Source organism: Otolemur garnettii, unplaced genomic scaffold (assembly GCF_000181295.1).
Source record: "Otolemur garnettii isolate 467f Iridium unplaced genomic scaffold, OtoGar3 scaffold00018, whole genome shotgun sequence".
In the NCBI taxonomy this organism is placed as follows: Eukaryota; Metazoa; Chordata; class Mammalia; order Primates; family Galagidae; genus Otolemur; species Otolemur garnettii.
The window spans coordinates 13,187,325-13,214,026 of NW_003852413.1; the positions used below are offsets into that span (position 1 = coordinate 13,187,325).

A 26,702-nucleotide genomic window follows, 5' to 3' on the forward strand; every position below is an offset into this window, starting at 1 on the left:
CATATTTAAGCTCTTGACAATTATAAATAAGTTAAACCTCTCCCTCAAAGCACCAATTATCTCCTTATGTTTGAGAAGGCATGTCTTGCCAGATACAGCACTCTACACAAAACACAAGGTAGGAAAACAAAGGCGGTGATTGTCCCAGTGGTGCAGCCAGGACTGACTTAGGCAGCGCCGATCCACACGGCTGAGGATTTTGTGCCTGAGTCCTCTTACCTCCCAACTAAGGGGAACAGAGACGCCACAGCCCCACAGCAGAGAACTTGAAAACACCATGGCAAACAGTCACTCGCCACGTCAGGAGCTGTTCACCTTTATGCAACAGAGAGAAAAGGAATTTCTATTCAATAAAAGTTAGGGTGTGTGATGTTATCAGAAGCCTTCATTTAGGTTTTCTGAAAGAAAAAAGCTTATACTCTATACGAGAGGTGAAAAGGAGCTACGTGAACACAAAATTGACGCGTCATAATCCAAGGATGGGAACAGAGAGATCAGTGACTTCTAGGTGGGAGATGACGGGAGTGGATGTGGACGCTGAAGAATGAGCAGGAACGGCTCGGCGCCTGTGGCTCAACCCGCTAGGGCGCCAGCCACGTACACCTGAGGTGGCGGGTTCGAATCCCCAGCCCGGACCCGCCAAACAACAATGACGGCTGCAACCAAAAAATAGCCGGGCGTTGTGGCGGGCGCCTGTGGTCCCAGCTACTTGGGAGGCGGAGGCAGGAGACTCGCTTGAGCCCAGGAGTTGGAGGTTGCCGTGAGCGTGATGCCATGGCACTCTACCCAGGGGGATAGCTTGAGGCTCCGTCTCAAAAAAAAAAAAAAAAAAAAAAAAAAAAAAAGAATGAGCAGGAACTTTCCAGATGCATGAGAGGAAGGGAACTTGCTGCTGAGGACGAGCAGGATGTGGTGGTGACGGCGGGTGGCACGCATGGGGGCAGTCGAGTGCCTGGGTGTAGAGGAGGCTGTGGGGTGGGCAGGGGCGAGTTTGGCAGGTGGAGATGAGGGGCTTGGGGTTGGAAGGTCATGCCGAGGCACTGGGATTTTACTCTGGAGATAATGGAAAAACTTACATTTCTGATAGGAGAGGAATATATCCTGATTTCTGTCACAGGAAGAGAAAGCTAACGGAGTCATCCTGCTTCTGGTTTTTTCTTCTTCCACTGATTCTCCACACTGATGCCCATTTCCCTGAAACACAGAGCCGACCCCCGCCCACATACACACACACCCCCATATAAAAACACTGCCGTGATTTGTAGCCCCGGGAGACCAAGGCTAGTCAAAAAGTCACCTCACCTGGAGGTTAAAGACCACCTCCTCTGCACAGATCACCAAAGAACCTTCTCACAGAAACTCAGCCCAACTTTCTGGCACCTTGTGCTCTAGTGATGACTGGACATCTCCCCCACACTGTTCTGTGACCCACACAAGTGCAATCCCATTCTGTGCCCCTTCTCTGCTCGTCCTCCCCCCTAACCAGCCAGGGGACTGCCTTCCATTCTCACCTATGACCTTCTCCAGGACACTGGCCCAGCCTTCTGGTCAAGGCAGCCATCCTCTCCATTAACATGTCTTGGTATTTTGTGCACCTAATAGTTATTATTGTTACGACGTGATGACTGACATTTATGGAGTGTTTTCTATGTACTAGGCACCATGTCGCACCCTTTTGCATATATTATATTTCATTTACTCTCCACATGAATCCCATATGGTGTTTTTATGGCTATTTACATGAGAAGAAATAGGCTTAGAGAGGCTATTGTTTTATCCATAGTCACACAGCTGATTAGTCCCTGAGTTAGGACCCATATCTAGGTCCCCCAAAACCTCTGCTTTTACTTCATTATCACATGATATTATAATTATTGATTTACATACTGTTTTCTCCTATTAGGCTGGGGGTTCCCTGAGGATAAGTTCTGCGTCTAACTGGAGACCAAGTCTATTTAAAAAGTAAATAAGTCATTATTTCTTTGCAGTTTGAAAACATTATATGGCCTGTTTTTTATCAACACAGAGGACTTTTTGCTAACCTCTTCGGTAGGCTGGAGTTCACAGGAAGCAGAACACACCCACTCGCCCAGATGTGGGCTCAATTTAACCACTTTCACACCTGCTTTAGGCGAGATGGCGAAACGGCAGCCAGTGAGTGGTTCCCTTTTTCTTTTTTAAGAGAGATTAGGGTCTATATTTTTCTGAATCAGATAAAGGGGTAATGAATATTAATTTGGCTTGGTCCACTTAACCACAACTGAAAGTGTAAAAGATTAGTTCCTTCTTCCTGACTTAGACAAAACCAAGGCAACCTTAAGAAACTGTGCCCAGGGAGAGCGATAGTTACGTTAGATTGAGCAAGAGCCTTCATCGTCTAATCTTTTTTTCATTATTATTTTCACTAGCCAGCTCTTTCAGGAATGTCTTGGTGCATTCTTTACAGAACTGCTGCCCAGATCCTTTTTTAAAAAAAAACACATCAAACCAACAAAGGTCAAATAAAGAGCACAGAGATTTGTTCTTTCCGTTGAAGGCATATCTTTAATATTAAAAATGTACTGAAATCTGGAAACATGTCGTGATGGTGTCTGAAAAGAATCCGCGGCACAGAGTAGAAGCTCATGGCAGTCGCTGGCAGCTGAGGGCTTTGGGAGCCTCACTGGGACAGCTTTTTTCTTTACTTCAACGGCAGGGGAAAAAATTCCACTATTTAAAATTAGAAACAAAATCCTAAACATTGTGTGTGGATATGACGATGAATGTCATTCTTTGTGTTTTTTTCTGGCTCACGAGGTAAAACATTATGGTGAAAATTCCAACTACCTGACCTATAAGTGAAAACAAACAGAAAGGATGTCTTTTCTTATTCAGATAGAATTCTAGAGGGTTTATTTTTGCTTTGTTTCCAAACAGGAGAGGCTGCAATCAGAGGATGTTTCCACGTAGCTTAAGTACCCTGTTGGTAACATCGGTAACTTAGGCCTCCATAGCAATTTCTTTCTCTTTCTTTATCTTGCACGTGTATTTAAAACTGACATTGGCAGTAGAAAGTCTGAGATTTGGGAGATAAGGGTATTATTTCATCTTGCATTATGCTAATTCCCCCCCCCCCCAGCTTTGAGAAAAATCTTTATTCACCTTCATTTTGATGAGCTCCATTAATCTTGCTTCCTCTTTGCCTTAGAAGGATTGTAAGCATTAAGAGAGGGGATCCCTGAACTAGAAATGGCTTATGTGATCCTTGTCATGTCCAGTGATCTTGGAAATACAAGAGTTGTTGTATTTTGTGAACTCTGGCTAGTATATGCTTTAAATGTCCCTTAAGGCAAAGTAGATGTCTGATGGAAGGGGAACTTTCCCAAGACTTGTCTGAGACCGTTTATTTAGTCTACACTCGGAATAGCTCACCTCAGTTTCTGGATCACCTACGGTAACCATAAGACATCTGAGGGAGCAAAGGGGTGGCTAGTGTGGCTATGTGAGGATTGGGAGCAAGGTAGGCATTTAAACTATCATCTCAGAATTTCGGCAGCACCCTCTAGTTCTTAATTTAAATGATTCTGAGCCCATGCGATGGTAAAGACTGGTGGGTGATTAGGTAAGAAAGGGCTAGGATGGTGGAGCTGCCTCAGGGAAGCCCAGCTCAGAGCAGGCACAGAACCGGACGCCTGCACTTTACGTAAATCAGTTTCCCACCTTGCCCCTCCTCATCAGTGCTGAATGGCTAAGAATTTACCAGAACTACTGTGTGCTCTGTGGAGAACACAAAAAAAGAATTAAACCCCGAATTCAAGGAATTCACAACTTTGTTGGAAACAAAATTAACCCATAAACATTATCCGTACAGGTATGGGGAAACCGAGTGTAGGTATAGTAGGAATTTGGGGAAAGAAAAACATCTTTGGCCATGGAATTTCTTGGGAAGGCCTGTGAGAGGAGGCGAGTGATGAGCTATCCTCCCAAAGGTGAGTAGCAGATGGGTGAGCAGAAGTCTGGTGACAGAACCAGATGAAGGAAGAATCGTGAGCCAAGGCCAAGGAAGCGTGGCTGGTGTGGGAGGTAAGTGCCCACTCTGCTAAGGGCCTCACAGGCAATGATGGCAAATGCTCAGAAATAACACTGGATGGTCAACAAATCCAGGCTGCAGAGAACCTTGCAAGTTTGGCAGGAAACTTTGATCTGTGAGTGGGAGCTGGTCATTTTTGGGGGCTGGGAAATCACATGATGATGGTGGTATTTTTGGAAGATTACTCAGATATGACAGGCGGCCAGGAAGATACCATTTCACCCAAACCTGAGGTGAACAGGAGTGAAGCAAAGATGGCAGTAGGGAGAATGGAGAAGGACTAAAGTCACATTTTAGGGGTAGAAATAACACAATTTGGCGATGAATGGTTGTAAGGTGTGACCGAGACAGTGAGCAGAGCCTGACAGAATGTCAAGGTTTCCAGCAGTGTCTCCCTCTCACCCTTGCTAACACTGTGAAGGACTCAGTGTCTCCACTGAACTATCTGATACCTTTGGCATCTTAATTCCCACCTCCTATAGTAAGCTCCGGCTACTGTAATGAAATGCCATACACTCAGTGGCTTAAACAGCAAGCATTTTGTTTCTCACAGTTGGAGGGTCTGGGAAGCCCATGATCAGGGTGGCATGGTGGGGTTTGGGTGAGGGCTCTCCTCCTGGCTTGCAGATCACTGTATTATTGTGTATTCTCACATGGGGGGTCAGGGGACAGAGATGTTTCCCTTATGTCTCTTCTTGGAAGGGCACTAATCTTATCAGGAAGTCTCCATCCTCATGACCTAATTACTTGCTAATGGTCCCATCTCCAAATACCACCAGATTGGGAGTTAAGGCTTCCAAATGTAAATTGGGGGGGGGGATGGGAAGGCCATGTGGCTCAAAATGCCACCTCAACCCTAATGATTTCCATTTCTATACTATAGATTTTTTTCACTCCCACCCTGCTTATGTCACTGGCCTCCTTTCCAATGGCAAGCCCAGCCCTACCAGGCCACTGAGACGACTCAGGAAAGGACGAAGGTACATTCATAGTCCATCAGGTGGTGACAACTGGATTCTTCTACAGCAGACCCAGTATCTAGCGGCCTCAGGACCCACTTGAGGGCTTTTCCATTAACCCAGTTGTAGGAATGAACTTCTCCCTTCCCCCTGCCTATTGCTCCCAGTCCCTGCTGGGAGCTCAGGGCCAGTGAAATATGAGAACATCTGTTGCAGCTGTTGTGGAAGGAAAATTCTCTTTTCTGCTGATGTAAATCTGAAGGCAGAGGCCCAGGAACTGACAGCAGTCATTCATCTTGCAGCCAGGAAGGGGACAACATGAAGAGCATGGCACCAACAGTATGAACACTAAACTAAAAAGTGGAGAGAGAAGAATTGGGCTTTGGTCACATCATTTGAGCTATTGCATTGAATCTCCCTGGAAGCCAGTACTACTTCTCAATTATGTGAACCAAAAAATTCTCTTCATTATTTAAGCCAGTTTGATTTTCAAATAGTTATTTCTCTCTCTCTCTCTCCTTTTTTTTTGGGGGGGGGAGACAGAGTCTCACTTTGTTTCCCTTGGTAGAATGCCATCGCATCATAGCTCACAGCAACCTCAGACTCTTGGGCTCAAGCAATTCTCTTGCCTCAGCCTCCTGAGTAGCTGGGACTACAGGTGCCCACCACAATGCCTGGCTATTTTTAGAGACCAGGTCTTGTTCTAGCTCACGCTGGTCTCGAACTTATAAGCTCAGGTGATCCACCTGCCTCGGGCTCCCAGAGTGCTGGGATTACCAGGTGTGAATCACTGCACCCAGCCTTCAAACACTTATTTCCAATACATAGATTGTTTTGCTGGGGCTGAGACTTCCTACGAAGGGCCTACACTGTGCACTCTATGAGCTGGCTCACCAATCACCTAGCTAGGTAATGAGGGCCACTTGGCTTAAAATCTGCCACACCCTGCTGGGTACAGACACCTGCCCCAACCACCAACCGATTTCCACATCGCCAAAGATCTTGACTACCTCACTGTTCATCTGCTTTACAACTCTGGGCACTCACAGCCTCTCTCCCCACTCTCTGAACTAATGAGTGTTTTGCTGACTTAATCTTGAATTTATACACTAAAATCTTATGTTGCTGGGTCTTCTGGGCCAAATCTAGACTCTGTCATCCACTTGCTTCAGCCCTAGGCTCTTTTGCTGCTGCAGAAAGTAAGTAACAATAATGAAACACACACACACACATGCACACACACACACGCACTGCTTTGATAGGGTCACCATACATTCATGCTATTTAACCTCAAAGGACCTTCTCCACTGCTGGTAGACCTTTATGGCCTCTGTTTTACCTTGTGTGGGGTCCTTTTCCAGACAATGTCTATTTTACAGGACACCTACATACTTAGCAGCCAACCTTGCTGATGACCCGCTAATGACTGGCCCTGGTTTAATCTAGGACCCAATAGCCCCCTGTGCTTGGTAAAGCTTCTGGTAATGTCCATGGAGCACCACAGAAAATAACTACACAAAGACATGGGTTTAGCGCTTTGCTGCGTGTCTTAACTGACGCCAAGCCATCAAAGTAGTAATTGCAGAGAACAAGGTATAAATCAATACAATAAGTAAATGGAAGTGATTAAAGGACAGAGCCACTTTAAAGCAAGTGTTGCCCAATCTCCTGAAAACATAACTAGACCACTTTGCAAAAGGAATTATAAAGGGTTGCTTTTGTTTTTCCTAAAAAGCACTAATAACAATAATGGAAAGTTCAATTGATCATTAAGGCACACTCCACTTTTGAGCCTTCTTTCATAGGTAAGGCAATGTTCTTTTCCAATTATTGTACTCAGACAAGGCATACTCAAGGTACTTTGGTTTCTCTGTACGAAATCTCTCCCCTTTATTTTCAGATTTTATATGAATGAAACATGTCGAGTAATTCCTTCTCTTTGGATCCTTCAGGATATTATTTAAACACTGGCATCTGTTCCAAGGGAATTTTAATGCTAAGTCAGAGGAGTATTTGAAAAATAGTTTACATCTGGTTTTGTGCTACCCATCCCTGGAAGTTACAGGGAGGGTGAAGGGAATGTGCGCACTGCTGGCTCCCGGGCTCGGCGCTGGTGGGGCTGGTCCTCAGCTGTAATGCATACCACAGCATTCCCTTTTATAAAGTGAGGGATTAGTGCCACCTTCTTTGTAGCAATGTCATGACCTCTATAATGCTTCTTAAATTGAGGACAATGATGGACCCACCAAGCCTTAACACATGATTTAAATCTGATCTGACAGTACTTAAACCCAGAAGTCCAGAAGGCTAATGGTTGAACAAGCTTGGGAAAATGTCCAGGGAACTAAATGTAGAAACCCAATGAATTGGAGGGAGTAATCACAACTTCAGGGTAATATGGTGGGGGAATAAAATGACATTTTCTGAATTGGGGTCTATAGGAATGATGAGAACCGTACACTATAATGTACTACATAGCAAAAAAAATCGTTGTATTCCTTTCACTTGTTCCTTTGTAGTTTATTATATTAAAGATATGAATTTTGACCACATTCCTTTTCTTATGCCAAAAAGAAAAAAAATGCTTGTTGAGAGGAATCTCACAGGGCTAAAAATTGGCAGCAACAATATTTTAGGTCCAGGTACACCGAATTTTAGATTTCTTATATTTAGCTAGATATTTTTTTTTCCCTCTGACCCACAGCATGGACTGGTAAGGCTAGACATTTTGGAAACATAATTAAAATCAGTTTTTTAGATTTGCACACTGAGGATACACTCAACTTGTAGGACTAGGGAGAACAACACACAGCACAGTGCAGCCATCACGGGACCCCGGGAAGCCTGGCAGGTGAGTCTGTCCCACAGCAGCCACCCAGCTTTTCAGAGGAAGGCCAACACTCGTGACACTCCCATTTGCACTGTTCTTAAAGGATGCATCCCGTTTTAGTAAACTAAAAGTTGGTGACAGGGCAAACGTTTATTTTTGTATTTTGTCTTTAGCTTATACACAATTCACACATTGAAACCTTGATGCCCTGTTCTTTGACTAATCCCCTGCGGCCCTCCAGGTATGCTGAGCAGTTCCATATACATGCTAAGGCTTTGGCGCCAAGTCAGGAACTTTCTGCCCACATCCAAGAGTCCTTATTACCCCTGTGACTTGTATTTCAGCATTTTTCTTTTCATAACTCAGATCCCCCACCTGGAAAATCCTCTGTTTGTAGTTAAGCACTAAAAGTCTATGTAATTTATAACCACAAGGGCAGAGAAAACTCTAAAACCACCTGACTGCATGTGGCTTTGGGAAGTAACATTCCTGGGATCACAGAAACTGCAGAAGAATAAAAGAGCTCTCTGAAAACAGCACAAAGTTACATGTACTTTCCCTTCTTTCCTGGGATGGAATAAGAAGTTTCCTTTCCTCCCCATTTTTGTTAAAATTTGGATGGTTTCTATTCTCTCGACTGAGCATTACTGACTTACTGCTAAGAGTCGGCATGACCCTTTTACTCAAAGCCAGGTTTGGACGGGCTCTTTGTGATGCACAGGCCGGCACTACGTGGACTTGCCAAGTGACGCTTTTCTTTGGTCCCTCTGACCTCTCCCTTCTTTCTCCTCCATTCTGCTTGCAGAATCTTGCCCTCCCCTCCATCTTGTTCTGATGCCCGATATTTTCTCCCTACTTTCTCCTGGCAAACTTTCTTTAGCTAAAGTCTCTGATGTCTGACCATTTTCATTGCAAAGTCTCAAATTGAAACCAAAGTCTGGTCCTTAATACCTCAAGTTTTCGCACCCATAATTTCAGCTTTAGCAAGTAGGCACCTTGTGAGAAGGGCTCTCTGAAGCCACACTCGCAGTTCGACTTTGCCTGGTGTTAAGATGAACTCTACCACTGTTGCCTATTACCAACTCATTTGTTTTGCTTTCCAAAGGATGGCATGACATTGAGCTTCAATTATTAGACCAACCATAAAATATACATTTAGTGGCAGGAAGTCTTCTTCTAAAGACTGATTTTAGACTTTAGGTGCCAGATTGAGATGCATGTCTCACAACCCAGGTATAAACCCAGGGCTTGAGTTTGAGAAAGGGGATGGCCTGGGGACAGAAATGTGAGGACCATCACAGTGAATGAGAGCTGAGGCCAATGGGAATAGACGATGTCACTGAGGGAGAGAGAATGTCCCGCTGGAACAAGTGGGGAACAGAGCCCAGAAACAGAGATTGCCGACCATATAGGGAAGGCCAAAGATGAGAAGTCAATGAACGGGATGGAGAAAGTGGAGTCTAGGAAAGGAGACGAAACATAGAACTATGCTGGGTCAAAAGTCAATGCAAACTGACTTTAGGAACGTCTCCCTGGGCTATGGGCTGTAATATTCAGAAAAAGATTCTCTCACTCATCTCATGGTCCAGAGCTAACAGTGCCTGGTACAGCATAGGTGTTCAAGAAATGCTTATTGAATGAGTTAATTCCTTCTCCTATTAGAGATAACTTGTTTCTCCCTTAAGTGAGGCATGTCTTCTTTTTCATTGATGTTCAAAAGAGGGTTGAAAATTTTTGCATTCTGCCATTCTCAAAAAATACATTCTAATTATGTCTTGAGAGTTACAGAGGTATCATAGCTAGAATTTCCTAACAGGCAGGATTTCAACTCACTATTTGGTTCTTGTTACTTTCTGTATATTTTTATAACTCCATTGTAATTAAAAAAAAACTCAGGAAGTGTTCTATATGCTGGCAGTATGTTTACACACACATATGTAAACATTTTTATCATTATTTGTCACCTGTTTAAAAACTGAATGCCAAAAAGTACCAACTTGAAAACACATCAACCTGAAAACGCATTCTCTAAGCTTCAACGAAACCCCTCCCTTCCCTGGGCTTAGATGCTCCCAAATGTCACAGCTCACAAAGAAGTGGAACCAGCAACAATTAACCAATGTAATTTTCACATGTTCTAAAATCAGTCTTTCATAAGCGTTCCTAACAAAATCAGGATATGCCTAAGCAGAAACTTAGCAGTTTTAAAGAATAATAAAAACTAAGTAGACACCACTGCAGAATTATGAATCTGACTGCCAGAAAACTCGGGGTCCAAAAAGTCATGGAATGTAAATTCCTGTATTTACTGATCTAGAGTTGAATGCCTGCTCTGTGCAAATCGTCTAGAGATAATATTCACTAGGTATTAACATTTGGTGGTGGTGCAAATAACCGGGGAATCAACTCACACTACTGCCCTTGAAAAAAGAACCCACTATTACAAAGAAATATATAAGGGCTATAAATATAATATATATAATATATAAAGAATACAAATCTACAAAGAAATGTCTACTGATATCTCCTGTAGGCTCCTCCCTGTACTGCAGGGAGCTCTGTGCATCTTCTCTGTTTGGCTGAGGGGCTACACAAACAGCAAGCAGCTGAGTGACAAGTCAACGCCTGTAAGCAGGTGGCAAGAGGCAAAACAGTAGACAGTGGGCCAGGAATGTGACGATGAGGCCACAGGGTGACATTCAGAAGAGAGACCCCGGACCGGAGCGTAAGGGCTCCAGGAGGGAAAACTGGGAGGGAGTGTGACACGCGACAAGGGGAGGATTCTCTGACCCCCAGAAGGAGACACTGCACTGCACCTTGCATGGCATCTAAGGGAAAGGCCAGGGGGCCTCTGCCTGGCACCCATGAGAGTGCCCTGAGGCTTCCCGGGGCTCTATAAACCTCCCTGTCCCAGCTGCAGAGGAACTCGGTGCGTCTTCTACGTGGGGAAACATGACCGTGAGGCAAATATAAACATTATACACACAAACACACAACATATGTCTGTATTGATGTGTGTGTGCACTCCTTCTAAAATCTATTCTTGACCCTCGAAGGAGTCTTAGTATAGTGAAAGTGACAAAATACGTCCAGAAGTCATTATAATGAAGGTGACATGTCTAAACTCAACAAAAGGTAGCTGTCAGAAACCCTCAGAAAATAAAACACTTAAGTGAAAGAATTCTCATTAAAGATGAGTAAAAGTCAAGAACATAGGCTATCATCGCTGCTCTTCAACTGAACCAGAGGCCTCACTTGTGCAGTAAGACAAACAAATAAGGGTGAAAGATGGGAAGGAAAGACACAAACATTATATCCATATAGGAATGAGAACTAATATTAGTCATAGCCCTGGTTGGATATATATTGATACATATATACACAGACCCACATACATACACACACACATATATATACACACAAAATGAAAATACCTTCTAAACACTGCCAATAACCATTAAGAAAGCATAAGGAGAATCTACAAAAGACCACATCACAACACGTTGGCAAATAAATTTAACAAGAAATGTGCAACACAGGTATACGATGGTAAATTTCAGTTGCATTGAAAGACATAAAGGAAGACCCAGTGAGTGCAGAGAGATGGCGAGTCCTGCCTGGGAGACGCAATATTGCGAAGATATCAATCACACCGAGACTCATTCATAAGTCCAGTGCAATCCCAATCAGGCAGTCAGTGAGATTTAAAAAAAAAGGAACCCGACACGCTTAGTCCAAGGTTCACATGAAAGAGAAAATGTTTAAGAATAACTGAGACAATTCTAAAAATGTGGTGAGTGGAGCCTTCCCTCTAGAGATAATATTCACTAGGTATTAACATTCTGCTAAAGGCTTTCATTGTAATAACTGACTTAATTGGCACAACAACTTTATGAGGTGGGTACTACCATTAACCCATTTTCAAGATAGGGAAACTGAGGCAAATTAAGTAAAGCGACTCACTTGAGGCTCTACAGCAAGTAAACAGAAGTGGCAGAGCTGGGATTTGAACTCAGGCAGTATGGCCACAGACTTCATGTGCTTAAGCACCACAAATTGGCACAGAAAATGCACAAATAGGAAAGAGAAAAAAGTCTAAAACAGATTCACACATATATGGGAAATATGATTTTTAACAAAGACGGCACTTCAAAAAATGGGGGAGGTACACCTCAGTCAATCAGTAACTGGTTATCTATTTGGAAATGAAGCTAAGATTCCTGCATTAGTTTCCTACCACTGCTGTAACAAATTACTCCAGGTTTAGCAGCTTAAAACAATACAAATTTGTTATCTCACAGTTCTGTAGGTCGGAAGTTTGCGGGGATTCAGCTGGATCTTCTGTTCTGGATATCACAAAGTCAAAATCAAGGTTATCAGCTAGCCTGGGCTGTGATCTGGAAACTTTGGGGAAGAACTCGTTTCCAAGTTTGAGTTATTGGCAGAATTCAGTTCCTTGTAGCTATAAGGGCTGAGGTCCTGACCCCCTTGCAGGCTGTCAGCTAGGAGTCCCTCTCTGCGCTCTAAGGCTGCCTGCATTCCTCCTCATGCTATTCTCAGTCTCCCTTCCTTCCTTCCTTCCTTCCTTCCTTCCTTCCTTCCTTCCTTCCTTCCTTCCTTCCTTCGCTCCCTCCCTCCCTCCCTCCTTCTCTCTCTTCCTCCTTTCCTGTACTTCTGATAATTTCTTTTTTATTTCAAAATATTAAGGGATACAAGTGTTTTTGTTACATGGATACACTGTATCCTGCTGAAGTCAGGCTTTCAGTGTGCCTGCCACCTGGATTGTGCTCATGGGTACCTAATAGGTACATTTTTATCCCCCCCCTGCCCTACCTGTTCTTAGTTTTCAATGTCCTTTATGTCTCTTTGTGCCCATGTGTACCCGTATCATTTAGCTCCCACTTACTAGGGAGAACATGTGGTGTTTGTTTTCCATTCCTGGAATCTTTCACTTAAGATAATGGTCTCCAGTTCCATCCAAGTTGCAGCAAAAGGAATTGTTTCATTACTTGTTATTGCTGAGTAACACTCCATGGTGTGTGTGTGTATCTCACATTTTCTTTATCCACTTACCAATTGATGGGCACCTAGGTTGATTCCATTGGTCTATGTCTCTACTTTTATACCAGTATAATGCTGTTTTGATTAGTATAGCCTTATAGTATAATTTGAAGTCAGGTAGTGTGATAGCTCCAGATTTGTTCCTATTGTTGAAGATTGCTTTGGCTATTTGGGCTCTTTTTGGTTTCAAACGAAGCTTAGGATTATTTTTTCTAGGTTTGTGAAATAAAAGGTTGGTATTTTGATGAGAATTGCATTGAATCTATAAATTACTTTGGAAAATATGGACATTTTTATGTTGATTTTACCAATCCATGAGCATGGGCTGTTTTTCCATTTGTTTGTGTCATCTAAAGCCAGGAAAGGACACAACAACAAAAAAGGAACCTTATAGACCAATATCCCTGATGAACATAGATGTAAAAATCCTCAATAAAATACTAGCAAACCGAACTGAATACACATCAAAAAGATAATTCACCATGAGCAAGTGGGTGTCATCCCAGGATGCAGGAATGCTTTAACATATGCAAATCAATAAATGTGATTCACCACATAAACACATACAAGAACAAAGACCATATGATCATCTCAATAGATGCAAAAAAGCATTTGACAAAATCCAGCACCCTTCCCTGATAAAAACCTTCAATAAAATCCACACAGAAGGAACATACTTCAAAACTACAAAGGTATATGATAAACCCACAACCAACATCATACTGAATGGGGACAAGTTGAAAGCATTTCCATTTAGAACTGGAACGAGACAAGGATGCCCACTGTCCTGGCTTCTATTAAATGTAGTATTGAAGGCCTGGCCAGAGCAATCAGACAAGAGAAAGAAATAAAGGGAAAGAGGAAGTCAAACCACCCATTTGCTGGTAATATAGTCTCACATCAACCCTTAAGACTCCACAAAAAGACTCTTGGAATTGATAAATAAATCCAGCAAAGTCTCAGGTTACAAAATCAACATACAAAAATCAGCAGCATCTCTACAGACTAGTAACAGTAAAGCTGAGAGTCAAATCCAGGGCTCAACACCATTTATAACAGCTACAAAGAAAATAAAATACTTAGGGCTCCAAGTAACCAAGGAGGCGAAAGACGTCTACAAGGAGAACTACTGTAGAGAACCACTACCAACACCGATGAAAGAAGTCCTCTCCATCTTCACAGCGGCAGTGGCGCTTGGAGTCCTTCTCACACCTCACATCTCTGCCCTCTTTTCTGCCATAACTCTCTGCCTCCAGTGAGAGAAAGTTCTCCAGCGTCATGTGTTTAGATTGGGCCCACCATTCGCATAATCTGGGATAATCTCCCCCTTTTAAGGTCACCGATTAGTAACCTTAATCATATTCATAAACTTTCTTTTGTTACATAGCAAACATTTTCACAGATTTCCAGGGATGGACCTCCTCCCAGGGCCACCGCAATCCTTATTCCACATAATACATAATAATATATTTGAGGGGGATTAAAGAGTTAAATGTATAAAACAATATTCTTAAAAGTACTATAAGAAAATAAAGAAAATACACTTCATAATCTTGGGTTAGGAAATGTTTTCCCAAGCAAGCTTAAAAGCCATAAAGAAAAAGAAGATAATCTCCTCAAAAAATTAAAATACTGAATAAAAAATTAGAAGATAAGCAATTGAAAGTATTTGCAACCTATTTAACTAACAAACCATTAAAATGCCGACTGTATAAAAACAAACTTCCATAGATCAAAGCAGAAAAACAAGTTAATGGGAAAAATTAGCAAAAAATACAAACAAGCAATTCATAGAAATGTAAATGCTGGATTTCCACTTTTCAAAATGGAAGCTTAAATAATCCTCTCTTGAGTCCTCTTCAAAAATTTAGGTAACTAACAAGTCAGGGAAGAATTATGGGGCTAAGATCCAAGAGATGATATAGACCAGGAGAATTTGTAAGACTGGCATTTGGGGACATTTTGACATAGTGACCTTTGCTAATTCTAGAGTGGTTGGTGAGAGGCTAAGAAGCTGAACCAATCTTTTAACAGTTTCACAATAAAAATCTGAGGAGACACAAATTACAGTTCAAGGCTCACTAAGGCAGAGTGTCTGATAAAGTCCCTATGCTTTGGGCGGTTCCAAAGGGTTACACTCTAGGAGTAGTAGTGAATTTGAAGTAGACCAGCTCTCTCCAGATGTGAAGTCTAGCTTCAGATTAACTCAATCTCTGAAAATGGATCCAGGTTATTCAAGATTCCAAGTGCAACTAGCTGCCTACCTAGAAACAAACATAAGTTCTCTCTGGAGAAAATTGACATTATCCTAGGTCTTAAATCATTCCTATACATTTTCATGTAAAATACATGGCAAATCAAAAATACCCAGGTTCACAAGAATATAAGACGGTACATCTGACCAAAAGCCAGGAAGACAAAAGGCCATGACAATGAAGAACAAAAGACAATGAAGCAAGATCTCTGTGAACCTGCCGTAATGGTTATCAGACCTAGAACCAAGATATAGTTTCCAACAGAGTAAGGCAAATGATTGTGAACTTTGACACAGAATAAGAAAAAATAATTTTTTTGAGATGAGTCTTACTATGTCGCCCTTGGTAGAGTGCTGTGACGTCACAGCTCACAGCAACCTCAAATTCTTGAGCTTAAGTGATTCTCTTGCCAGTGCCAAAATAATGTATATAGGTTTTAAGAAAGGACAAAACTGTATTAAACTTGTAATACTCAAGTCACATTTGACTCCTGCAATTATCAGAGGAGCACAGTATTCACCTTTGTTATTGGTATATATTGAGTATTACAATTTCAGTAAAGTTTTTTTCCTTTCTGAAAATGTGTATACATTTTTTTGGCACCCTCTGTATTCCTTTCCACCTTCCTGGGAAATCATATTCAATTACTTAGGTAATGCCTGATAATTCTTCTTGCCCACCAATTTTAAAAGGTGAGATAGAACAGAACTTGATCTTAAGTCTGTGTTTCTGCTTTATTCTTTAAGTGCCTCCATAATATATTGATTTGGAGTAAATCATTTGATTAAGTCATTCTTGGACTGAAAAAAATAATTTTAAAATGGATTCAAATTAAAGCTAAAATTATCTGTTAAATTTAACCAAAGGTGTGAGAATATACTATCACGTTACTTTTTCTTACAGGAGTAAAAGATGAGACCCAGCTGCAGGCAGGCAAAGCCTGGCTTTGAACCCTCCGGCCCTGCTCAGAGTCCCGAGTAATCCCATGGCTCTCACCCATCTTCATCACGCCCCAGTGTTCACTGCAAGGATGAAGAATCACTTCAACAATGTAGAAAATGCTTTGTGGAAAAACAGCTGCAATGATGCAGTGGGTGCTTTGCTGACACTTGGATTTGATATGTCAGCAAAGCACAGGATTAAAAACATACAGCAGGCACATAAGGGATCCTGCCTCCTCTCTCCTCCCCCTGCGCAATAAGCCGAGTGAAGTTAAAAACAAAGGGACTCGCAGGAAAGCCGAGACGAGATGTGGAGCCCCTCCACACTGGAAGAGTGCCTTTAGTCCCTAACGCTGCCTTGTGATCACTGTGTGTAATTTTTAGCAGGGGCTTGGGGATAAGTATTTGACTTGCTTTGTCACTGAAATCTACCAGATTTATAAGAAATATTTTGATGAGATGTGTATTTTCATAAAAATACGAATGTCCTTGACACTAGTTCAAGTGTTTTTTGTTTTTGTTTTTTTTTCTTTTTTCAGAGAACAGAGGCAAGTAATTCAAACTGTCACTGAGAATAAGATGTGGCCAAAATTAAATGTGGCTCTATCTCCCATAACAACTCATCTTAGGATGATGCATCATGCCAGCTGTCTGGGGACAAATGTATTTTGTTGGCATGGGAACAAAAGAATTAGTCTGAATTTTGTAAATAAACTGTGGTTATTAAAATTACTTGAAACAAACCAGAATAATAACCATTAAACATGAAAAGTCAATAAAAGTCTTTGAATTACACTTCTGTTGCAATTCCTGTTTTTACAATGTGCTTTGGGATGAAACATCATTTTGGGTTGTTAGTACTTTCAAATAGATTTCACTACAGATGAGTTAGCCAACAGCATCTAAGACTGTGAATTTTGAAAATCCTTTATGGAAAATGGAAATTAAAGCCTTAGAAATCTGGTAGAAGACCAATTCTTCCTTTTAACAATTGTCACGATTATTGCTTAATTGATTTTCTGTCTCCGTAGCATCTTCTTCTTTAAGGCTGCCTGTGACTCCATAGATTTGCTGGTTACCCTTGATGACGACTGTGGTGGTTTAAAGATAAGCAGCGCTATCCAGTGAAAGCTTTAAACTTATTGATTGTGGTTTTTCTAATATCCATGCTACTCCCCAATAGATCACTGGGCACTGTGGGAGGCAAATAAACTCTTTGGGAATACGAATGATACTAGTTGTAATGGGATAACAGAGAGAAGGAGCTCAGACGCTTCCGGAGATGTCTAACATCGCCCCCAAGGAACAAAGTTTTATGCTTAAAACCTACAAACCCAGGAAGGAATCAGTGTAATGCTAATTTTATCTGTAGAGAAAATAAAGGACTTTTTGGATGTCTTTTCTGGTTTGGCCTGGTGTCGGCTTCTTGCAGGAGAGATTCGGAAGGAAATTCTGCCCTGTTCTAGAAGGGAGCAGAAGAGTGGGTCGGCCCCAAGGGCAGGGCGCTGACATCTGCTTTCTCTTTTCTCCCCCTGGCCTATCAGCCGGCTTGGTGCTATAATGTCTGGGGAAAAGCTGACCGCCCAGAGAAGCCACGAGAGGCCATGAATGATCCTACCTGATGAAATGATCACCCTGTGAAAATGATAAAAGAATATTTATAATACTTATTTTAAAAAAACCCATGTAAGAATAGGCTTAGAAGAAGTCACTTAGAATATGTTTAGGAGGCCCAATACCGAGGGCCTGTGGTCATTACCCAGTCCAGTGGCTTTTGGAACTCTTCATCCTCAAACTCCCAGCAGAATGTGATGCTAGTAACCCTTCCTCCCGCGCCATCCCTCCCCTCCCCTCCCTCCTTTAGTGTGTGATGTTGTTAACCCTCCCTCTCTCCCTTTTTCCATCCCTCTCCCTTTCTCTCCCAGATTTCTTCTTCCCATGAATTCACTGAGCACCACATGGGCCAGGCAGAGATACCAGGATAAACGTGGCACAGTCCCAGCTCCATGCTGCATCCTAAGAGTACACGATCTACTGAGGCAGTGGGGAGAAAACCTCTAGGGTAGGACCACAGAAAGAGCCACAAGAGCACAGATGAAAGAGAGCCTTGGGTGGGCATGGCCATTTTGAGGACAGGGGCTCCAGAGAGTAAAGGCTTTACAGAGCGATTCAATTCAACAAGTACTGGTGGACACTATGAAGGTGACTGGTCAGGTGCTTACTCGGAAGAGCTGAAAGTCCAGAGAGAAACTCTCTTTCTCAGTTTGCGTGGCATCAAGTTCTCCGCAATCTGCACATAGCTCTCTGCCCAAACCTTTTGAATTTCCACTTTGCCTCCTCCCTCCCGTCTCTGGGCCTCTGAATGTGGGCAAGGGTCTGCCCACAGCCCTCTTACCTCTCTCCAGGCTCTCCCCTGAGTATCCCATGCTGCACATCTGCTGAATCCCTGCCAGGAAGGCTCTGACGTTCTACCCTCTGAGGGCTTTCCTGAGTTCTAGATCTGGGTCTCCAACCTCATGCCTGCAAAGGCACATTCTCCTGTTGGCCTCACAGTCACGCACGGCTGTCTACGCCAGCTTCACATTCCTTTCTGTTGCCCCCTAAATCTCTGCATTTAAATGAATCTTCACATGTATCCCTTTCTTCCTATTTCCTTTGGCAACACCTATTCAAGCCTTCCGTGTTTCTCTTGTGGTTAGTGATGTGAATTTTAGTGTGGTAGCCTCTGAACTGGTCCCTTTCATTTCGTGTTCATCTTATCTACCCTGCTGGATATCGTTGTAAAGGATAACCGCCATCACGCAACACTCGCCAGTAAAGACAGAGATCCTCACTTGCTGATAACCACGTCATATGCCAAATGACGGCCACTCTGCATGGCATCCAGAACTGGCCACCAGTTGTCCTGACATGCACCATGCGCTTAGTAAGAAGTACAGAGAAGCTCAGGAAGAAAGGATCAAAAGACCGTGTCCCCTTTAATGGAGAAAACGAACAAAACTAAATTTCTGGTCTTGTTTTGTCATTGATCTTACCCTCTGGCCAAGATACAACTCAGGGCTCACTGAGCTCCTGCCTTCCCTCATTCTGTTCCCTGACGAGCATGTCCTTCCTCTGTGCTAATGCTCCGCCCACATGTCCCTTCTCCTTTATGAAGAACTGTCATCACACACATTGCCTCTCCATAACGCCTTATAGCTCCTGAAATATTTTTACACACCTTGTTTTGATGTTCCCGAGAACTCCGTGGGAAGATATTACATTTTCCAGAGGGGCTAAGAGACTTACCTATGATCACATGATCAGTAGTGACAGAAGGGGATTTAGAGCCAGCAAGTGCTTTTCCCACTGCATTGCAGCACAATAGTCCCCAAGGCCTCTGCTGTCTCCTCTCCCTGTGTCTTGGTGTGTGTGGGGTATCTCTGTGACAACTTCTCCCCCTAAACACACACAGCCACCTCTGACACTTGTTTTGGGTCACTAGATTCTCTCCTAAACTAACTGATACGTTTAGGTCTTAAATGTGAAGCTGGTTGCTGCAAAATGGTGACTGGGATTTATATATTTTAAAACAATTTATGTGCAACTTGTGCCTTTAAAGCTTGGACACACCATATAAGACCCAGAACTAAACCAGCTGGCTACAAGAAGTGCCGGACACAGAGAGGTCCCCTGCGAGGCACAGTGAGCCAGGTGCTTTCACGAGAAGCCTGGCAGAAGCACTGACTCTCTTGGGCCGGCCCCAGAAGGACCTGGTACCCTGAGGGCTGCAGCCTCCTGCAGCACCCCCAGTCAGCAGTGCCAAACCCCGCCTGGGTGGGGGGCCCTAACCTTTTCCTGGTAAGATCTTCTCCTTCCTTCCCCATAGGGTCAGTGAAGACGGAAGGTGGGACCAAAGCTGCGTCCTTTCCACATCTTGTGTCCTGATCTTCCAAACCATTTGGAAAAAGAATCAACTTACAGTTCATGCCTGGAGCCTGCATTTTACACATACCTCCTTTACTAGACGGTGAACTCCTTGAGGGCAGGATCTGTCTTACTCAGCACTGTCTATACAATGTGCTTGTCAAAAGCTCAAGATGCTTGTCTCATACTGAGTAAATAGTGATGCTCCTATGAAATGCTCAGCACTGTATTTTATTTATTGGGAGAGTTCTGAGGTACTGTTTTTTTCTTACTAATTTGTTTATAATAATCTTTTGGGAAATTGAGTGAGCAGTATAATTTTAAAGCTATTCATACTTTCAAATGTTAAGATAGCCAGTTTGAGGCAGGGGTTTTGTGATGTGGATGTTAACATCCACACTGCAGTCTGTTAGAATCTGACGCTGTTTAATGCCTTTTGATAAATTCATGCTTTACACAGTGTTAAGGGGACCAAGTAAACGTTTAGATTATTTCTTGTCTCCTTTTTATTTTCTCTAATTTATCAGACCAAATTATCTAGTTTCATGGTGAATAATAAAACATTGTTTGCTCCCAAAAGTGAATTTTGGTTTTACCCATATTTTAATCTATACCTGAACCCAAGGGGCAGATGGCATGTATCCATTTTGTGTTTACAGGTTTGTTTGTTTGTTTGTTTGTTTTTTGCCTGGGCCGGGTTTGAACCCGCCCCCCGGTATATAGGGCCGGCACCTTACTCCTTGAGCCACAGGCGCCGCCCCATTTTGTGTAGTATTTGACAGTAGAGAATAAAATCTCCAAAGTGAGCAGACCGCACGCTGTCCCAGCCTGTGTTGAACATCGGGGAAGTCACCTCCTTTCCTGATGACTCAGTTTCCTTGTACAAGGAGGAAGTTGGATCAGAGCTCTGATCTCCCCTCCTTTGCTGAAATTATGGGGTTCTTACACAGATTTTATCTGGTGTAAGAAATTATTAGCTCCTCGTCTGGATAAAAGTAGTAATGATTTTTAATTATTTTACTACTTATGGATTAAAGGAAAGATCCTGTTTTTCTAAGGTCCACAGATTAAAAAAAAACAACAGTATTTTCTAATTCTGTTTGTGTTCTTTCTGAGCGAATTAACCCTTTGTGCCCAGTAAGGAGCGTGGCCTCTCTGGAGCCTCTGTGAGCTCATCTGTCAATGTGAGGGGACAGAGGACAGAGCTGATGGCACCAAGGCAAGTGGCAGGCAGCAAGGACACCACCCATCAAGACCTGATGAGAAGCAGCTTTTTGTTTTTAATTAAAAACACAACTTTTAAAATGCCTCATTCATTTTTTTGTTTTCATAGAATCAAAACACAGAAATTTTTCTTAAATGAAAAACAGAAACAGTTTGAACTCTTTTTAAGGAAGCAACTTAAAAAAAGCAGCCGAGGAAATTGTGCTTTGTAATCCTGCCAGTTTCAATTTTGACTCTTTGTGCAACTAGTATCAGGATAATAATATTTGGTTGAAAAGAAAAATAAGAAAGTTCTAAGTAGCTGTTTCACACACATTTCAGTTGTGTGACAACATTGCACTTGCTTTGATGGGTGACAGAGAAGAAAACCATAGTATAACGATTTCGACATTTTAGAAAACCTCAGTAAGCTCATAGGTAGGCAGGTCTGTAAAAATGTTTCATGACAACAGCTCTAATTCGTTTGACTTCTTCTACCAGTGCCACAGATTTAAAGGGGGACGTAGGTCAATTTGAGATAAAATAAAAGCTTAAATCACATAAAAGATCGTTGAATGGTATATACAAAATGCCTATCATTTGCTGTTCAGTTTTGTTGAAACAACTGGCATTTTTTCCCCCTCTCAAACTACACCCTAGGACCTTGTGGAAAGAACCCAACATCTCATGGTTGCAAAGATTATGAAATATTCAGCTTTACCCAGGGGTATTTCCTGACATTTCTTTGGTAAACTGTAGTCTAATAGGAGATATCAGGAATTAGTGTAAGAAATATTCTAAAAAGCTATTGTCACTACAAAGATGAAAGCAACTTTGATGATCAAAAAGGAGTCAATAAAAAAAAGACAGAGAGTAGTTCCTGAGTCCTTCTCTATTGTTCATTTGGGATTTCTTAATTTCCCTACTCTCAATATATTATGGAATTTTTTGTGTGAAGTTTTGCCATGAATTAAGGTGATGTCAACAAAGTTTTACCTTAAGTTATATTTTACCACAAACTGGAGAAGCTTCAATCCTCCAGGGAGGACCTTTTCCTGCTTTTAAGAAGCTTGTCTTTTCTTCTTTGATAGAGGATGGAGCTTAGCTGACCTTCAGTGACAACTGGACCTATGCTGACGGGACTTCTGCAGTCCCATGCGTCCGTCTAGGAGGCATCTTCATCTGTGGTCAAATGGGCTATGCTTCTGTTTCCTGTGTTTTTGCATTTCTCTGACCTTGGATGGTCAACGGCATGTGCAACTGTACCAGGGAACAGTACGTTTGTTTTCCTGCCATCTTTACTAAGCTTACAGCTCCTATCGTTGCTATTCAGTTTTTTATTAACTAGAAATTTAACTTAAAAATTGTCAGGAAAGGGGGAAAGGTTTGAAAGTCAGATAAACCTGGGCCTGTATACACCTCTACTATTGTTAGCCGTGTCACCTTGGATAAGTCAATCAACTGCTCTGGGTTTTAGTGTGCCATCTGTGAAATGCAGATGATGATACTGACCTTACGTGGTGATTGTGAAGATTAAATGAACCGATATGTGTCATGCTTCTTGTATAGTGTCTGCCACCTTGTAGGCCCTTGATAAAGTATACTCATTTTGTTAGTCTATTAATACCATTATTGTATTTTGTTCCCCTATTATGAACTACGTTGCATATACCCTACATAATACATATGTGAATATAAGCATTTTTGCATATTATGTATCCACATATAACTAATATTAAGCATATATTAGGTATTGCTTCTGCCATTTTTCTTTTTTTTTTGAGACAGAGCCTCAAGCTATCCCCCTGGGTAGAGTGCCGTGGCATCACAGCTCACAGCAACCTCCAACTTCTGGGCTCACACGAGTCTCCTGCCTCAGCCTCCCAAGTAGCTGGGACCACAGGCACCCACCACAATGCCTGGCTATTTTTTGGTTGCAGCTGTCATTGTTGTTTGGAGGGCTGGGCTGGATTTGAACCTGCCACCTTAGGGGTATGCGGCTGGCACCTTAGCTGCTTGAGCCACAGGCGCCAAGCCGCTTCTGCCATTTTCTACAATTCTCTACCATGGGATTCTGTTTGTAAACGTCTCTGGAGATCAAAGAGAAACTTCCCTTCTCATAATAAAACTCCCGTACTGAGTTTTACTATGAGATAACCAAAGTATGAAGGTCTGTCAATACCTATGTCAGGTTTTCTACATAATAGATTGGTGACATGTAGAACAATATTAGCAATTCTACACTCAATGGCTGAGGACAATGTGCTTATAAAAGGTTTCATTAAGACTTGTGTTCTCTACTGATACGGGATGACTTTTTTACTTTACATTGTCAAAATTATCACTAAGTGTAATTTATTGCAACCTGAAGAGTTGGGTGAAAACAATCCTCTCATTTAAAAATAGGTCATTAGCTATTGTCACAGACGGATTATTCCAGTTTCTATTTCATTTATTTTAAGTAGAATGGGAAGAAAGAAGGGGCAACTAAAATCCAAAGGAGAACATGACTTATGTCCCTAATAATAAAATAATGTCCATTCAGTATAACAACAACCCAGCAGACACTGTTGGCTACATATTTAACATCCATCTCCCTCCCTTTCGTCCCAGGTTACCTTCCTCTCCTAATTCATCACCAGCAGGTGGATCCTGATTATTCTAGGCTAGTTTTGGTCCCCTCAGTCCTCTTGCCATGAAATAACCTGCTCTGGCCTATGAGACATGAAGGGACCGGTGGGTTCTGGGAAAGATTTCCTTATTCATTAGGAAGGAGAACTAAAAATGGACAGTCCCTTTGGCCTCTGGATAGTGCAGATCTGGGCAGGAGGCCTGCCAGAGCTGTAGCCATCTTGGAATCACTTTTAGAATGAAGCACACAGGATGTGGAGCCAGAGCCTGCCCTCCCTACAGACTTCTTGCTCTATGAGGTCATAAATTCCTTTATTGTTTATGCCAACAACCCAACGAGTGGGTATTCTGTTACTTGCGGCCAAGCTACCCCAGCTGGAACAGGTAATGCATGAGCTCCTTGACCCAGAGAAAGCAAGTGAACAAGCCAACTAGGAAAGGAGACGGTACCTGTTCTTGGGACTCCAATTCTCTGTGTTGTAATTTTTTCTCTGCACATCGCACCTGATTAGAGCGATTTTCAAGTTCATCTTGTAAAACCTGAAAGAGTATAAAATAAACGCATGAACTTTAAAGATCAGCAAAGTTGAAAAAATAGTTTTACCACATGAACTCACATTAAAAAGGCCTCAGAACTCTGGTTTATTACTGTTGTTCCAAAGTGTCTGGGCAAACAAAATCAGACTTTTGTGTTTCAGGCCCAGATGTTTTCTGCTTTAAAAATACCTAGTATAAAAAAATCCCAAACTTACAAAACAGACAGATTAGTAGATTCCAATCATATTATAAAAATGTCTTTGTGTTCCTACCATAGAAGCGCAAACACGTAATAAAGCATAAAGCTACTGCTAATTAAAATAGCTCTATCAGTACGCCTGTGAGATATATTTACACACGGAATAGCACTGTGACTGATAGGGAGTGTATTACCTGACCAACATGACATTCTTCAAGATTATACACAGTACTATAATAATCTGAGTAAGGTACAGGGATGTTAAATGACTCTCTTCATTGAGTCAGTGAGGATAACATGGAATTTGACCAACCTTCAAGAAGTAGATAGAAAAACTCTTTCAGTTGCTAAGAAGTTTTTGAAAATAGTATTCAGGTTATTATGGGAAAGTTAGGAACCATAAAGGTCAATAATTATCACTGCATCAATTACTAATGTAAGTAAAGAGGTGCGCTGGAGGAGAAACAGGACTATTTGAACAATCCGGTATAATCAGACTACATGAGAAGTTACAGTGAGCAGAATTCATGGGGTGGTAAGAGCAAAGGTGTCAAATAGATTCTCAAAATAGAATCCATCCATCCCATCAATATTAGTGACTTCTTGCTATTAGTAAAGAACCACAGGCCAGGTGTGGTGGCTCATGCCGATAGTTCTAGCACTTTGGGAGGCTAAGGTGGGAGGATCATTTGAGCTCCGGAATTTGAAACCAGCCTGAGCAACATACCCCAGCAACACCCCATCTCTACTAAGATAAAAATTAAAAAAATGCAAGAAAACAGACCAAAAAAGGAATGGCTGCATTCGTGATGAGAACAGTATAATGTGGTATGAACAATTAGCAAACAGTAAGTCTAACATTCATCGGAGATGCAGGCGGAAGAGAAACCCGGCAGGGAGGCAGGACCCTCTGGAGTGGAGGGTCGTGCCATTTTCAACAGACGGTCCAAGAAGGCTTAACTGGACAAAATCCTAAAGGGGAAGACAAGAAGCTTGTCTCTTCTTTTAGAAGAGTAAGTGACACAGATATCTGCAGAAAGAGCCAAGCAGGGGCCACTGTGCGTGAAAGACCCTGGGATGGCAGCTCAACAGAAGCCACTGAGGTCAGTGTGGAGAGGGAGCAAAAGGGGAGCAATGAGGTTGGGGACATAACAGGGGCCAAGTCACATCAGGTCCCATGGAGTCTTGTCTGGCAAAGACATCAGACTTTACCTGGGGGAGGTAGGAAGCTGCTGGAGGGTGGTGACCAGGCCAGAGGCCATTGCCACATGGTAGGAATGGGATGGTGGAGAACTGGGTGGGGTGGCAGCAGCTGATGAGGGTGGGGCCAGGTTCCAGACACATTCTGAGACAGAGCTGAAGCCCTGAGGGAGTGGGAGTAGAGGGCAAGCAAAAGAGGACCCCAAGGATTTTGGCCTGGGGCAGCCACAGACTTCAGTGGCATTGACAGGGATGGGGAAGGCTGAAAGAGGGGGAGATGTTATGGAGAAGAGCTGGGGGTCAGCCTGGGATGGGTCAAGTTCAAAACGCCCACTATACATCCCAGTGGAGATGCTGGTGCTTAGAGCAAATGTCTAAGCGAGTGTCTACTACAAATTCTTTCAATGCAGTGCTGGTCTTCATGTATAGCATGTATAGCATGGCCCGTGGTTCTCAACCTTTTGAGGGGCTCTAGACCCCTTTGAGCATCTAATGACAGCTATGTAAGTCACTCCGGAAACGGAAAAAGACTTCTTTTTTTTGAGACAGAGTCTCACTATGCCACCCTCGGTAGAGTGCTGTGGTGTCATAGCTCACAGCAACTTCCTACTCTTGGGCTTAAGTGATTCTCCTGCCTCAGCCTCCCAAGTAGCTGGGACTACAGGCACCTACCACAACGCCCGGCTATTTTTTGATTATAGTTGTCATTGTTGTTTGGCAGGCCAGGGCTGTATTCAAACCCGTGAGTTCTGGTGTATGTGGCTGGTGCCCTAGCCACTGAGCTACACAGGCACTGAGCCTACATATGCTTACGATTGTGTCTCTGATTTTAGGGAGTTCATAGACTGCCTGATGCATATCTGTGGGTGGACCCCAGGCTAAGGACGAGTTTAAAAAGTGAAATGGCTTGA

General features: G+C 42.6%; 1 protein-coding gene across 1 annotated transcript in view; it reads right to left on the reverse strand.

The window, feature by feature from the left end:
• CEP112 (centrosomal protein 112) overlaps positions 1–26,702 on the reverse strand; it is a 423,284-nt gene that overhangs the window by 14,637 nt on the left and 381,945 nt on the right. Inside the window, exon 24 of the mRNA XM_003786186.3 lies at positions 24,306–24,395. Coding sequence (XP_003786234.1) covers positions 24,306–24,395 — 90 coding nt within the window. The remainder of the gene's footprint in view (positions 1–24,305; positions 24,396–26,702) is intronic.